Genomic DNA, 15,777 nt, shown 5'->3' on the forward strand with positions numbered 1-15,777 from the left:
GTTTTAGGCTGTTAACTATGAAATTTAAAAAAATCTACTTCTAAATTTTAATCCGAAAGCTTAACAAAGGACCCTTGAGTGTCGGCTACTCTATTGAGATAGAAAGTTATTTATGATCGTATTCTTATTTCAATTTCGGAAAGGATATTTTAAAGCCTTCAGACCATTTAAACAAGCTTCCTGGACCTTTAAAAATATCTACCTGAGTGCCTGCGGAGAATTTCTTTGAGATTCTTTGACCTAAAGAATTTTTAGTATATACTCAAAGATTCTTTTTGGTAGGGTACGCACGAATCAGTTGTTGAAAACCTAATTTATAATTTTGACCGTAGATACACATAGTTCTTTAACTTAATATTCGAAATTAACCCGTCAGCGCCTAAGGTTTTTTTTGTCTCAAAATTTTTGTGAAACTCAAGCATAATGATGACTTGGGTATCAATACAGCAGATGCCAGGTTTTGCCGAGAAGCGTCCAGCCGTTTCAGAACTACTCTATGATGCCATATGGCATCACTGGGCGCACCTCACGAACAATACAAATAATTATACGTCTGCGTTCGCAGCAATGCCATATAGCATCCATGGGCACAGTCGGTTAATGAGGTTCTACGTCGTATGGGCATAACATTAAATTATCGACGGAATTAATAAACATAGAGGGGAAATCCAAGAATCCAGAACACGTTTTATTACCATACCAGCGTCGCTCAATATCATCATCGTCAGGTATGGTTCTGTACATAACATAGTTTTTTTTAAACATTCAAATTTTAAATATTTCAAATAAGTTGCAATATTTTATTTGCTACTATATTGGAGACAAATGTGTACCGAGAGCTTTGCAATCAGGGATTTTCTTCCAATTTCGTCAGAAACCGTACCATCCTAGCAATACATTAATTCTATGTTCTGCAAGATAGTGGGTTTAGCAATTATACTTGGGACTGTAGATTTGTAGAGGGCTCCTGTTTGTGATCAAAAACTTTGTCTCCGCAAATTAATTCAATGCATAGGCCTGCAAACAAAAATCTGGACCCAGAGACCTCCATACGTGACTCTAAGGGTCTTTGTTGTGCTATACCTGAATTTGCACTGAAAACACTTATTCATTAAAAAAATGTAGGGGTTCAATTTTTTAACCCCTCATTGAAGTAAGGTTTAAAAATTATATTTTCAATGGTAAGTCATTTCTAAATAAAACCATTAGTATATGAAATCACTTTGTGATGTCCTTGATGAAAGCATCCATTTAAACCAAGCCTTTGAACAAATATTTTGAATTTTTTTCAAGCCTTAGAGAGATAAGACAGAAATTTCAATTCATGAGCAGCGAATATCTCCGGCAGATTTTCTGATTAAGTTATTGGAATCTGAAGTCCATCATGCAAGCCCTCAGAAAAAAAATCCTATAAAGTTAAATAAAGAAAATGATAACAATATACGGTATAAAGTAATCGCGATATCCATGACTTAAATGCTTAAGAGTTGAAAATTTGTCCCTATTACCAATTTCAAAACCTGCTTCTGTATGAAGATGTTCTCTAAGAGGATCCGAGCATGGTTTCAACTTCTAATAAATTGACGAAATAAACGAATAAATACACTACTAATGCAGTTAAACAAAATTTGGGTTCATTTAGCTAGCCAAAAGATTTTTGTTATACAGATTGAATTCATAAATCTTCGTGATACGTAAAAGCTACATTGAATACTAAATACTCTTAAGACTCCGAATTCACAAAGGACAAGGTATCGAAATCTTATTAAGAGATAATAGCTTTCTTCTTTTGTCACTAGAATCAATAAAAAAATAACGCTCTTTGCCTACCTTGAGACACGAAGCGGAACAGAAACAGTTTTAATAAAAATAACTCTATTTGTTCAAAGAAAATACTATTTAGATTAAGTGTGTAAAAGATTAGACAAAAATATATCCAAATGCTATTCTAATAAGGGCATTGCAATGTTCATATATTAAAACATCATGTTCTTCACATATCAGACGACCGTGAGAGAGCGATTCTATAGACACTGTCTTCTCAGATGTCTCTCATGTTTGCATATACACTATACTTATACAACTCTAAGGCAGTATTAGAGTCAGGATTGTTATATTTCTTGGAAGTGTGTGCAATCTTGAAATAGTTTCTTCTAGAAATATTATAAACCTTAAACTCATCTTGTGGCTATAAAACATCTAAGGCACATCAATTGCACAAATTCTCACGTACTTAGAGATGGCCTTAGCAGGTTTTAAAGACGACTCACGTCTTTGTGCCCACGCGGCAGAAATAAAGATGAGAAGAATGTATTTTGTAAAACACTCTTTACAGAGCTGATACTTGATACAAGATAAAACAAATTGCACATAGCTACAGAAACCTTATGTCAAAACTAGGTCTAGTAGGGAAAAACATTACACATAGACAATAGAGTGAGTGTTTACATATAGAGATTTATAAAAAGATTTACAAGAGTGTGCCACTTCATTAAGGAAATTATTTTAATAATTTTCTGTAAGGACACTAACATATTTTTTAATTATCGATGTCAGTTACAAAAATAAAGCCAATATCGATTCTAATTTAAAATCAGTAAGAAACAGATACATAATACTTACAGTCCCGAGCCATATTATTAGACAAAACCTAAGAAATAAATATTTCACATTATTTTTGTTGTTTTAATGTAAGATCGTTAGAACGCCTTAACATTACTTGTATTTTCATACCTATAGTAACATTTTACGTAATTTTTGAAAGACTTATCACGTTTGAACATATCAGGAAAGAAAAAAGTAACTGCTCTTGACTGGCCGTGAAATTCTTCAGATATGAATTCTATCGAGAATGTTTGTTACTTCAAGAAATCTTGAAGTGTGTAAACACGATCCTACAACAAACGAAGCACTGATTCATATACTCAATGACACTTGACAACGTAAAGTAGAGATAGGAAGAAAAATTGAGAATTGTATAGACAGCATGCCTCGTTACATCAAAGCTGTGTTGGCTGCTTAAGGTGGTCATACAAAATACTGATTTCAGTAAAACTTGTGTTTCATTGAAAAAAGTGCTACATCCCAATGTAAATCACTCAAATTTGAATAAAAATAATTATATTATATTTGCCTTCTCATAATTTAACAAAAACGATTTAAAAATTAATGTATATTGCAGTTAAAATTGCGAAAAGATGATATTTCAGTTTTGGTCTAAGAATGTGGCTAGGGACTGTAACTTCGCGATAAGGGGTTATCTCGATCAAACATTGGCCTATTATGATTTCCAAGTGAATTTAGTTGCTCAATAATGTACATATTCAGGAGAAATATAGTACTATCTTAAAATAAAAATAATATTAAATTAATAAAACTTACTTAAAAACAACTGGAACGAAAATGTATCCCTTTGTGTTCTTATATCCATGGGTTGCAATCCATGGGTCGAAGAATGACCGGTTTGGTTAATTATAAAGATATTTTTATTCGATTGTTAAAATGTTAAATAAAATTGCAACAGATAATCAGTTAAATATTCTGTCATGCCTCTGTGAGCCCCTTCATCCCAATGATGAGGTTTCGATTGGTGAATTAGAAAAAGAACCGGACTGATTCATATTGCTAAGTACATTTGCGAGAAAAAAAGATGATGCATTTTTTGTCCAAGCCGAAATATAGACGAAGGCTTATGTTGCACAGTTGTTTTAAAGAGAGATTTAAAAGCACGAAGATGCAAAAGCAATTAATGTTTTAACAGGCTTCCCTTACTATCGTCTCGTTCCTCAAAACTTGAAACTGTGACAAAAAAATTGAGTTAATGATCGTATCATAGTTATATGTACATAAACAGGCACAATTGAATATAAAAGTAACGCCAAACAGTACGGCGGAGTGAAATTGTTAAAAATATTCGACGCGTTTCGAGCTTGTGAAAAAAGTCTGTGGGTTGGCTTTCAAAAACGTAAAAAAAAGTTAATCGGTTAATTTCTTCTTTTTGGTTTTTGGATTTGGAAATTCCGATTTTTGAAGCAGAAAAGTCCTATTGGTTAAAAAATTATAATAAATAATATTAAAGTTGAAAATATGGAACCTTACATTTTTTACATTTGAACCAAAAAAAAATTTTTTCCTTTGCTTTTTCGGAAATAGTATATTGTGATGCTAGTGTGTGAATTTAAGAATCGGGCACTTAGAGCACGCTCTGCAGGGCACAGACCGAACTTTGCAAGCAGTTCTTTCGAAAATTTTACTTCGTGATTTAGAAATTTTATGATTGTGGACATTTTCGCGATTTTTGGACTTTTAAACACTAAGGACAATTTTTTATTTAAAGAGAAAAGAATAAAATAATGTTTTTTTTTAAATTTCAACTGAAGACATTTCAGGTACGATAACTTTTTTATTTTTATAATTTTTATTATTCTTTAATATCAAAAACTGTACATACAACAATTTTCCCATCATTTTTTAATCAATAGGACATTTTTATTAATTTCCCAAAATTTAAATGTACAAACCCCAAAACCGGAGAGAAGATATTAAATATTTCATAAATGATTTTTTACACCTTTTTCGGTTGACAACCCGTACATTTTAAACATTTTCACCTCGACCTAACGATCAGTTGGTTCTTATTGTAGCAGTCACGTTAAAAATAAATTCCAAATCAACAGGCAAACAAGCAGGGCAGATGAACGAGCAATAAAGGATCTCGATCAGATTAAGTTGGGCCTGCAGATATTTCAGGGTTGTCAATTAGTTATTTTCTCAGTAAAATGAACGAGAGTTTAGTGTGATAGGATGTGTGAATTATATAAACAGAGACGAAAGTGTATGTAATTTAGCGGACCTTTTTTTGTTCGAGAGGATACCTTCATGTGATAAACAGATTCGGGATATTTCTATAGTTTGAGGTCCGTTAACTTCTTCGAGGTTTTCTATCTTTGCTTTGGTCCAAGAAAGAAAGGCTGTCTAGAATGTACCTTCCGTCTTTAAAAGAGAAAGCAGTAAAAGCAGGGCCCATGTATGTATACATGTATATAAGTGTACAAGTATTTATGTATCTATTTGTGCACGTATTTATGTATGAATGTACGTATGTATTTATGTATAAAAAGCATGGTGTTTGAGGTTTATTTGACAGAGAAATTGAACCTGGTCCATCAGTATCGAGCAGAATAACTCCCTGATTAAACGACAAAAAACTGGATACAGAAATGACGAATGATGTGTTTTCTGTTCGTTTGGTCATATTTCTAGCTACATATTCTGTGTACATTCATGTTAGAGAGTACTTACGTAGAGGCGGTATCCTGAAAAATTTGCTACAGTCCCTTCGTTAGAGATGAAGTAGAAATAATAATGGTAGGAAAGAAATTTTTGTTGCAGTGACAGATAGCAGTACGATTATTAGAAGAAGTTGAAAATGAATTCGGTACTAGCGGTAGAGTACAAGAGAGTACAAGAGGCACGAGACGAGAGTGGGGTACATGATATGATGTAAGAATTTAATGATTAATGCAAGCATGAATACGAAAAGGTGCAAATGAGCGTACGAAGAGAATAATGTTTCCTGAAATGAATGTGGTAAAAAAACGTTTGCAGCGAACTACTAACACACCAGTTCAACCTAAATACTTGTCTCGTGCACAAGCTTAGGCATTTCAGGAAGGATCAAATTAGTAGAACTAATTCGAAGTGAGTTGGCGGTATTATCTTCGCTATTACTCGTATGCATTGTTTGATTGGGGCTCAAGGGCTGACTGAGGATATTATTGGACCTAGTGCTATTGGCCGTGGAATAATGATGAATATACGCGGTGCCAGTTCCAGGGACGTGCAGCAGCAACGGCGAGGCGGGACTGTTGAGCGATGAAACTCTGGATCCCCTGTTGCTAGCTTCATGATCTTGAGATTGGTCGACAATTGCATGGCTGCCTTTATTAGAGAGCTTCAAGGCGTTCAGCGAGGTATTTGTCGGGTCTTCGTCAATGTATGTGAAGTCAGATAGTGGTCGGGGTCCGGTGTGGCTGCGTGAACTGCGCATACTGTGTAAGCTGTGTAAACTATGGACAGAGCGCCGCTCCTCCAAATCTTCCAGAGTCGACTTGAAAGCTCTGATTACTCGAAGCTGTAAAAATAGGGAAGGATGTTCTATCAGGAGGCAAGGAGGCAGGCTAGCAACACACAAGCAAACTGTTTTCATTATTATGTACTCATGTTTTGTTTTATGTCTTTTCACGAACGCAAATGATATAAGCCATGTTATCTTGACCATATAGTGGTGCAAAATTGTTATACGCTATGAATCACGATCTTTGCTAGCCAAAATAAAAGAAAATAATCGTTATCTGATACACATGTACGCAACTCACGTATACGTACCTAGACAACAGTATAAGATCTAAGATCTGGACAATGATGCGTCACTGTGTGAGTATTAGTAATGCTTTCTCCAAAAAAAACTTTACAATTTAATAAATTGACTTTACAAACAAATGTTATAACGTTTTTGAGTCTTAGAAAACCATGGCCTTTGGATTCAATAAATAGGAGATTATGAAAATTAATTTTAAAAATCTTACCAAAATTTCAGCATATAATTCTTCCACTGTCTTTAAATATTCACTTTTATGATGGGATCAAATATGTTTTTCATTGTATTTTTAACGTAATACCAACTACGCACCTTTTCAGCAAATTAAATACCTAACGCTTAGTAATACCTTTTCTTATACAGGGTGTCCCGCGAGAACTGTAGTTAATTGTGTGTGTGAAGGGGGGGGGGGGGGGGGGGGGGGGGGGGGGTCGTGCACAAAAAAATAAGCAAAAAAGTCCCTAAATTTTTTTGGTCAGATGCTTATTCTGGGCAAAACAGAGGGTAAAAGTTGTTTGTACGTGTGAGCATGTGTGGCAACAATCCTTCGTTAATATGAGATTGTTGAAACAAATAAGCACATTGACATATGTTTAGAAAAATGCAGATAAACGGAAATTATAAAAACATTGATTACAAAGGCAAGAAAATACAAAAAATTACAACTTCGAAAAATGTGTTAGTACAAACAATTGAACTGCATATCATGTCATTTTTTAATTACAGTACAAGATTATTAAATTTTAACGACGAGTGCAATATTATACACACGCTCACCCGTACATAAAACTTGTACCCTCTGTTGTGCCCAGAATAAGCACCGGAACAAAAAAAATTTAGGAACTTTTTTGCTTATTTTTTTGTTCACAAACCCCCCACAAAATTAACTACAGTTCACGCGGGACACCCTGTATATGCAAATGCATGAAATCATAAATCACGTAGAGGACATTATAATGCTTAAGTCGTGCAGCAAAAAGCAAATCAATATTAATTTCGAATTTGAATTCACACGTGACTATGTATATCTAGATAATAAGCATACGCTAAGAGGGTTTCAAAAAAAAAATTACAATTAGGAATGGTCACCGGCAGTCCTGAGGCTGGAGAATTAATTTACTTATTTTTAGTGTTTATTAGGTTATAAATTTGATTTCAACCTAGCGAACGAACAATGAATAATACAGAAAGATAAATAAACAAAAAACAAATAGGATTTATTTGTGGTCATGTGCGACCGTAATTGCATTACATATACTCGCATTAAAGAACGAGCATTTCAATGCTTTTAATAGCACACCATTTGCATCTTTGTCTGCAAAAGAATTAATTTGAATTAAAACTCATTTATTCTATTCAATATTTTATCGATATTATTCAATGGCATTGAGTATGTTCGATACATTTTTCGTATAAAGCATCGCATATGTTGTTTTCAGCTGATAAGGTCGCTGTGGATCACATGTACCTTCTGACCGCGTATTTTGAAAAACCATTTCAGCTAAAAATGATTTCTTAGAAAATAGAAAAAGTAAATCATACGAAATGTTGACAATAATTCTTAACGATGTTTCTAAAGTGTCGAGGAAGTTTTTGTTTGAAAAATATATGGATTTTTACAGGCCAGTGACAAAGATTTCATGTGCGTCATGTATGAAATTCATATTTTGTGCATTGTTTGATTAAGAATATTTTATTTAAAATATATAACTCATGAATAAATATATATAAAAATATGAATGACCATTAAGATCGGTAAACTAATCTATGAACATAGAACGTTGGTTTCTGATGCCTTGGAATTTTTTTTATCTACCGCTTCTTTCCATAATGTTTTACGTTTAGAGTCTTTAAAAAAGCCGAAGCTTGCTGAATTCTTACGACTTTTACACATTGCGACACTGCACTTAACCATTTCGATATGTGACTGTGGATTTCCTTGTAATTTATAAAATTTGGGTGTCGAAAACAGGATTCATCTAACTCTAAAATGGAGGAACTTTCAAAATTATTGTTTCAATCGTAGTACTTTTAGCCAAAATAAAATAAATGTATTCATTCGTGAAGCACAATTTAAATATTTTTAATACAATGTACTTATAAAGAATGACATGCCCGACATGCAAATAATCCTTTTCCTTTTAATGAGGCACCTCTGAGTCCCAATTTATATTTTAATTGAACTAGATCAAACTTTTCACATTGATTCATGAGTTATCTTTTTTTACATATAATATTCTTACTCGAGCAATGTACAACTATCAACTTGATGTACAGCGAACATGATAAAGATTACAACAAAGCACAAAGTGAGGTTATGTTACTTATCTTTCAAATTTCCTCTAGAAATCAAAATCTATTTGGCACAAATACTTTATTGAAACTTGAAAAACGACCTTGAAAATGACTTTCAACATTTTATATGATCTCCCTTTTTGTAATATCTGACTTCAACAGATGAAAACAACCCTATTATGTTCATTTAAATACGCTATTGGTAAAATTAATACTGAAAAACAACCTCCAAACGTAATTTTTTTGCATCCGATCAAGGGATTACAGCAAAATTACACAGCCACATCAAAAAAGTGTTCTGTGCATCAAATAAGACCACCATATCTATACGTTTTTCGGGCCGCTGAATCTGAACGTTTTTTTTATTCCATATGGTCCGGAACAAGGAAATTCCAAGGTCAAAGTGAGAAAAAAAGGTTTAGGCGCAGAAAACTACGATTCTTATACGTTTTTGTGTATCATACTAGACCAACATACTTATACGTTTTTAGGGGGTCTGAATCTGAATCCTAGGCCTGTTTGGCCCAATCAGTTCAGAATAAAGGCCATTCTAAGGTCAAATTGATAATAAAAAAATTAAAATAAAACTTTCAAGCGGAGAAAACTACTATTTTTATACGTTTTTGGGGTCGCTGAATCTTAATCCGGAGTCAGAGCGGGATTTTTTACGTTCTTATTTTGTTTTTGCCCACCGGATTCAGATTTAGCAACCTCAACAAATGTATAAGAATCGATTTTTTCTCCACTTGAACAGGGTTTTCCCAATTTGACCTTGGAATGACATTGAGGATGCCCTGATTGGGTAAAACAGATCCCGGATTTAAATTCAGTGACCACAAACACGTATAGGTATGGTTGTCTAGTCTGATGCACAGAACACTTGTTTTTGGTGGGCTTGTGTTATCTATAAATAATAAGGTCAACCAGGTGACCGAGTATGGGACCTTACAAAAAAAAAAGCAAAACTAGTCTTTCGGCCAGTACTTAAAATTATTCACGAGGCACTACATAATAATTTTTAATTATTGCGCAATACATGCCTTAAGTCTTCTCAAATATCAGGTTTGCAATTCATCACAAACTAAAGCTATACTATAAACAACATTATTGTTTCACATTATGTGACATTTACTTCCTTATTATATATTCCTTTGCAAATTATTGACCTGCGGCCGACCAATGCTTCCACTATCCTACATATTAATTACTAATCCAATAGAAATTTAGGAATCAGTACATCTTAAATTTGAATTACTGAATTGAGCCCGCTAATTTGTGAATATTTATTCACTACTTGCTCTAGACTAGGACTTATTCTGCGCATTAAGTCGCTTTTTGCAATCTTAATCTGCCATTTTAAAGCTGCCATTTTAAAGCTGTCATTTTAAAGCAGCCATTCTGAATTTCAAACTTCTGCCTTCCGAATCGAAATCTGGGAACTCAAAAAATCTACGAGTATCAAGTTTTGCGAAATTCTAAGAAATGACACAAATGTTTTTCGTCATAATAAGTCTATTATTTTGCATTTGAAAAACAGGACCTTAGAGTTGTAATCAGCAACCTCAAACCCCCTAAATACTCAGTGGGCAGCCAACTAGATAATGTTTACCTATTTAATGCCCCATATTGGATCAGTCACCCTAATAAAAGTACAAAAAACTTCTACTAGTATATTGTGTGATGAAGGAGTTCAGTTGGTGTTTACCTACAAGTTACGAAATTTGGTACACTCATCCGTAAATACCAATACATCCCGCGTTTAACATGATACTTTATTTTAAATATACAGTAAACTTCCACATATGACCCCACCGTGAAACTTATTCGCTCAAACTTATTCGCAGTGCAAAGCGTGATAAAATGAAGGAGCAGTGCCGTGCATTAATCTCCCGAAATTTCTCTCCGTTTAAAGTGTCCAAGAATTTACAACAAGAAAATAGGTGTTTTCAGCAAAAACATTAAGTTTAAACAGAATAGTTCAAGTTTTAAGTTAAGAGATAAAACTTTATTTTGAAAAAAATCAAACTTTTAACTGCGCAGTTGAATTTTGAATGAAAAAAGATCAAGTTTCAACCAAATATTTAAAATTCTAACCAAAGAGATGAATTTTCAACTAAAAATACGAATCTTCAAAAACAAAAATGATTTTTTAACAAAGTCGTTTAAACAAAATAGTTGAACCCTCAACCAGAGAAGAGTAATTTTTAACCAAAAAATTGCATTTTCATACAATAAAGATTAAATTTCTACTAAAAGAGATCAATTTTTTAATCAAAAATAAAAATTTTCAAACAAAAATTGTATTTTCATGCAAAAAAGATTTTAGTATAGGACATTTCAACAAAATAGTTGAATTTTTGGAAAAAGAGGATGACTTCATAAGAAATTTTTTGAATTTTTGACGAAACAGTTGCATTTTTATTTAAGAAATATGCAACTGCTACTAATATAGATGCATTTTTAAGTCAAGAACACAAATTAAAAAAAAAAGTTGGCTTTTCATCAAAAAAGGTTTCAGTTGGATTTTTACACATCAGAATGAGTTTGGCATGGAAAGTAACTTTTCTAATAATGTTTTAACCATGTTTATAAGTGATGGCATATTATAATTATACGGATCATTCGCGATAGAACTAGGGAGAAAAAAAGGACGAAAAATTACGTCAGACTATTTATAAAAGAGAAGTGGCATTTGATACGAGACGTCGAAGAGGGAATGCTAAAAATTAATGCTGCAAAGAAATACAAAATACAATTGATAAAAAAGCAGTAAGGTGAAAAAAGACCAGTACTTGAATGCGAAACGATGTTTGGGAAAAAGAAATAGGATAGCCAAAGAGGGACATCCTACACTGGAAATGGCGCTCGTTGACTGGATAAAACGGAAACTGTCCCAGGGTTTTTTGATAAACAGGCCGTTGATCCGAGAGAAGGCGTTAATGATGAATGAATAACATATAAAAATGGAAAAAGAGGCATACGAAAAGAAAAAAATTAACCAAAAAGAAACTAAATCGACAGTATCTGATAAGAAAAATACGGAAGAAAATGATCAAACCTTTAAATTGAATATACATGAGGCAAAATTAGAAGTCAGCGATGGCTGTCAAAGTTCAAAGCTTGACATGGGATGCAAGAAATAGGACTGACTGCAGAAAAATTATCTGTAGACCCTGAACCACCTGACAACACACGGTCTGATGTTAGACAATTTCTTGATGCCCAGGAATACTCCTTGAACAACATGTATAATACGGACGAGACTAGAATGCTCCACAAATCCCAGCCAGTCAAAACACTTGCATTTGCGGAGGAAAAATGCACGTCTGGTTTCAAAAAAATAAATAAAGAAAGAGAGAGTTACGATCATGAATTGTGCCAAAGCTATTAGATCACACAAAATTCTGCTTCTCATGATAGGAAAATATGCTAAACCGAGAAATTTTCGAACTGCAAAAATTGAATTGCCAGTAAACTACGCGAGCCAAAGTAGATCGTGGATAAAGGGTAAGAAATCCTTCCATATTAAAAAAACTTTTCAATACTGTTTGAAAGGTAATTAAGATTATCTTTTGAACTGCCAGTAATCGAAAACGTACACTATGCTTTTTATTTGAAAAAAAATTATTTGTTCGTTTTGTAATAATTTTTAGCAAACGCCAATTGTCAACTAGAACTATCTTATTCATGTATATTTTCAAAACATTCAATCTTCCGACAATTTCAGTTTCTGTCCTTTTCATTCAAATTTAAAAATCTGATGCAAGGTTTATTATTTACAAAAAAAAAATGTGTAACATAATAAAGATTTGTATTTTTTGAAAAAAGTTTTGCGTATTTCAATATTTTTTTTGATAGACATTTATCAAAAGTGAATGATTTTTTGTCCTAGGAGAAATTTTTTTCGAATGGTACAAAAGCGTTTTCATAAAGGCTGTGAAAGCAAGAAACCCGGATTTAAGCAAGAAGTTTTTGTTAATATTAGACAACGCGCCCTACCATTCATCCGAAGAAGAGTTAAACAAAATCTATCGTCGATTCAGGGTATTAAATTTACCTTGAAACGTGACCGCTTTGATTCAGCCGATGGATCATGGCCTTATTAAAAGTATAAGGAGAAACGATAAAAAAAATCTTTTTGCGACAAATGCTAGCGATGACAAATCTGGAAATACTGTCAATTACGTGAAAAGTTGGAGACTGCTTGACAGGACGTTTGCCGTAACGAAGGCCTGGAACAATGTTCCTGAGATAATAATTACCAAATGTTGGAACTTAAGGAGAAAAAAAACATAAAAACTCACTGAAGATCATACTCATTCCCATATTAAAACATTTTTCCTAATAAAAAATGTGTAAATTGTTCAAATTTATATTTGCTCTAATTATAAGAAAATATAAAAAATTATTTTAAGTAAAATAAATTCTGCTTTCTGCCTCGTGTTTATGTATATTGCTATTTCATCTTCAGTAATGAAGAAACTATTGAGCCCCTTGTTCTATAAAAATTTGATTTAAAATATTATTCCTGGTGCCCAAGTTCTTGAAATTTCAATTTAACTTAAAAAAACGATTCAGACCAAAATGTTAAAACATGACTTTTTTCAGAATAAAAATGTCATCAAACCAAACACAAAAGTATAAACAAGAAGAAAAGATTATTTCCGCGCATGCCACATTTTTGCATAAGTAATAGGAAATAATCGAATATTGTAAAAACTATAATATTTCCATTAAATAGTACAATTTTCCAACTAAAAATAAATATATTAGAATCAAAAAAGGACCCAAATATTTCACGGCATATTTAGTAGGTATAATATCTTTGACATGGGAGCGCAGAAAGCCTTTTTTGATCAAATATTTTGAAAGTAAAAGTAAGTAACTTATAAAGGTCTGAATTTTCATTCTATCATGATAGTATAGGTGCAAATGTCTGCCGCCAGGATGGTTACATGCTCTTTGGTACAAGGCACTGAAAGTGCACACGACTTTTTGGAGAAAATTTGCTAAATGTAAAGTTAAGTTATAAAGGTCTGAATAGTAATATTTCTCAAGTCCAAAATAAATTTTCTTAGTGATGTTCCATTCTTTTGTCGATTGACGACCTTTCAGTGTGACGAAATAAAATATGAAAAATTTGAGGTTAGTGTATCAGATCGGGTACTTTCACCTTAAATTTCTAACAGCTTATTGTATTTCGGGCACTAAAAAGTCGAGAAATATTACTATTCTGACATTCAAAATATTAAAATGCTCAGTTCAAACTTCCCGCTCTTCCGGCGAGTTTTTTAATTGGTCAGCCACTCTCGCGGACGTGACCGTACATCCCTTAGAAGGATCGCGGTGGGAGGTGAAGGAACTGCTCACAAAGAAATAAGTGCGTTTAGGAGAAGGAGAACTAGATGAGTGGGGGCATAGGTGGAAGTTGACTTATATGAAAATGTCTCTTCTATATTTATAGAGCGAAAATAAAGTTGATGTTTGAAACCCGTGGACTTATTAATAATCTTCGCGCATGCGCATGAATGTGTATTACCGACACTACATCACTCTTTAACCATTTTTCCCGTCCGATGGCCAGATTCTCGTGAAAAAACTGCCGCCCGGTCTCTAAGGTAGAAAGTAATAGAATTGGCGATGTACGCATGCGCGAAGATTGCTTTGATGATCATGAGGTGTAAACGGCAACTTTTTCTCCCTTAAGGGAATAATAAAGTAACATTTTCAGGTATTTGTAAAATAAAAAGTTTTAATATTTGGCTCAATAAACCCAAAATCTTGAAAAAAAAAAAAAACAGTAAGTGTGTTATAAAAAAAAAACTTTTAGATTTCTTGGGTTCGCAAAGCAAATAACGGTAGTTTATGGGTGTTGCGAATTAGACTTTACTTCACTGGTTAATATAATTCTTTTTATTTCAACGAATTCTGAATTTTTGTTATTTGTATTGCTTTTCACTGTTTTATATTTCATTTATTTGACTTATTATATTGCTTCCTCATAGCGGCTGGGTTTTAATTGACCAAATAACAAAATCTACTTTTATGATGTATCTCAACATAATTCGACTTCCGGAACACAAAAAAGAAACTTAAAAAAAATGTATGTATATTTTATTGTGTTTAACATATCTCGGAATTCACAGAATTCAGGTGAATTCTTGCTCTGTATAATTTCCACGTCTGATAGGAATTTCAGCTAGATTGGCTAATCAGAAATTCTTTTTATCTGCATTTAGTATTTGAAAAAAAAAATTTATCATGTTTACATGAGAAAAACTTTTTTACCGATGCATTTATTTACTTCTTCAAGACGCATCGATAGACCTATTGAGGAACTTTTTATGACCTACTAAAGTTGACGACAAAAGTACGTGACCCTCACTTAAATCGCTCGCAACTGGTTAAAAAAAATCGTAGAAAACTCTAGTACGGTACAAGTGAAAACTTAAAGTCTCCTGAATTGAACAATACGTATATTGTTGTTCTAAAAACAATTTCTGAACAGCGCTAAAGTAAAACGTGCCGAAAAAACAGATTTTGGAGAAACTTGATTTAATCCTTGGTTTTCGAGGCTTCCCAAAACGAGCTGGACGTCTTAAAAAATCTGTAAAAAATTCACAGACGCTACTTAAAGGTGCCTAGAACGCAACGCAGCTTTTTTTAAATATCAAAATATGAAATTGCTTATTAATTGCACATCGTTTCACACAATCATATCATCTTGGAAAGAAATAATGATAAAAAGTTGTTTATGGCTTAAAATGTTTAGATTTGTAACGTGATGGAAGTATAATTAAAAAAAGGAAATTAAGTCAATATTTCGCAAATAGAGGAATATATTAACAACAATAGGGACCTCAGTAGAATGGGGATATCGACATCCCTGCCGTTTTCCCTCCCATTTGTTATCCTGCGGATGAGCCGGTATCCCCTTTCTTTTAAGGTCCCTATTGTTGTGAAATTAATACTTATTTTCTAACACTTTTTATACAGCAGCTACTCTCAAGAAATCCGAAGATATTCGTAAAGGATTATTTCGCGAAATATTGTTCTAATTTCATTTTTTTAAAGTTAACTTCAATCAAGATACTTTTTTTTTT

General features: G+C 33.0%; 1 protein-coding gene across 20 annotated transcripts in view; it reads right to left on the reverse strand.

The window, feature by feature from the left end:
- LOC117170201 (plasma membrane calcium-transporting ATPase 3) overlaps nt 1–15,777 on the reverse strand; it is a 1,035,667-nt gene that overhangs the window by 356,603 nt on the left and 663,287 nt on the right. For 6 of the 20 annotated variants that reach the window (XM_033356797.1, XM_033356794.1, XM_033356796.1 and 3 more), the window contains one exon: nt 2,645–6,133. The exons of 13 other annotated variants lie outside the window; for them this stretch is intronic. In XM_033356797.1, coding sequence (XP_033212688.1) covers nt 5,633–6,133 — 501 coding nt within the window. In that variant the 3' untranslated portion in view covers nt 2,645–5,632. Of the gene's footprint in view, nt 1–2,644; nt 6,134–15,777 lie in introns of those variants that run through there. One more of the 20 variants, XR_004466739.1, reaches the window with a different exon arrangement.

Source organism: Belonocnema kinseyi, chromosome 3 (assembly GCF_010883055.1).
Source record: "Belonocnema kinseyi isolate 2016_QV_RU_SX_M_011 chromosome 3, B_treatae_v1, whole genome shotgun sequence".
Taxonomy (NCBI): Eukaryota; Metazoa; Arthropoda; class Insecta; order Hymenoptera; family Cynipidae; genus Belonocnema; species Belonocnema kinseyi.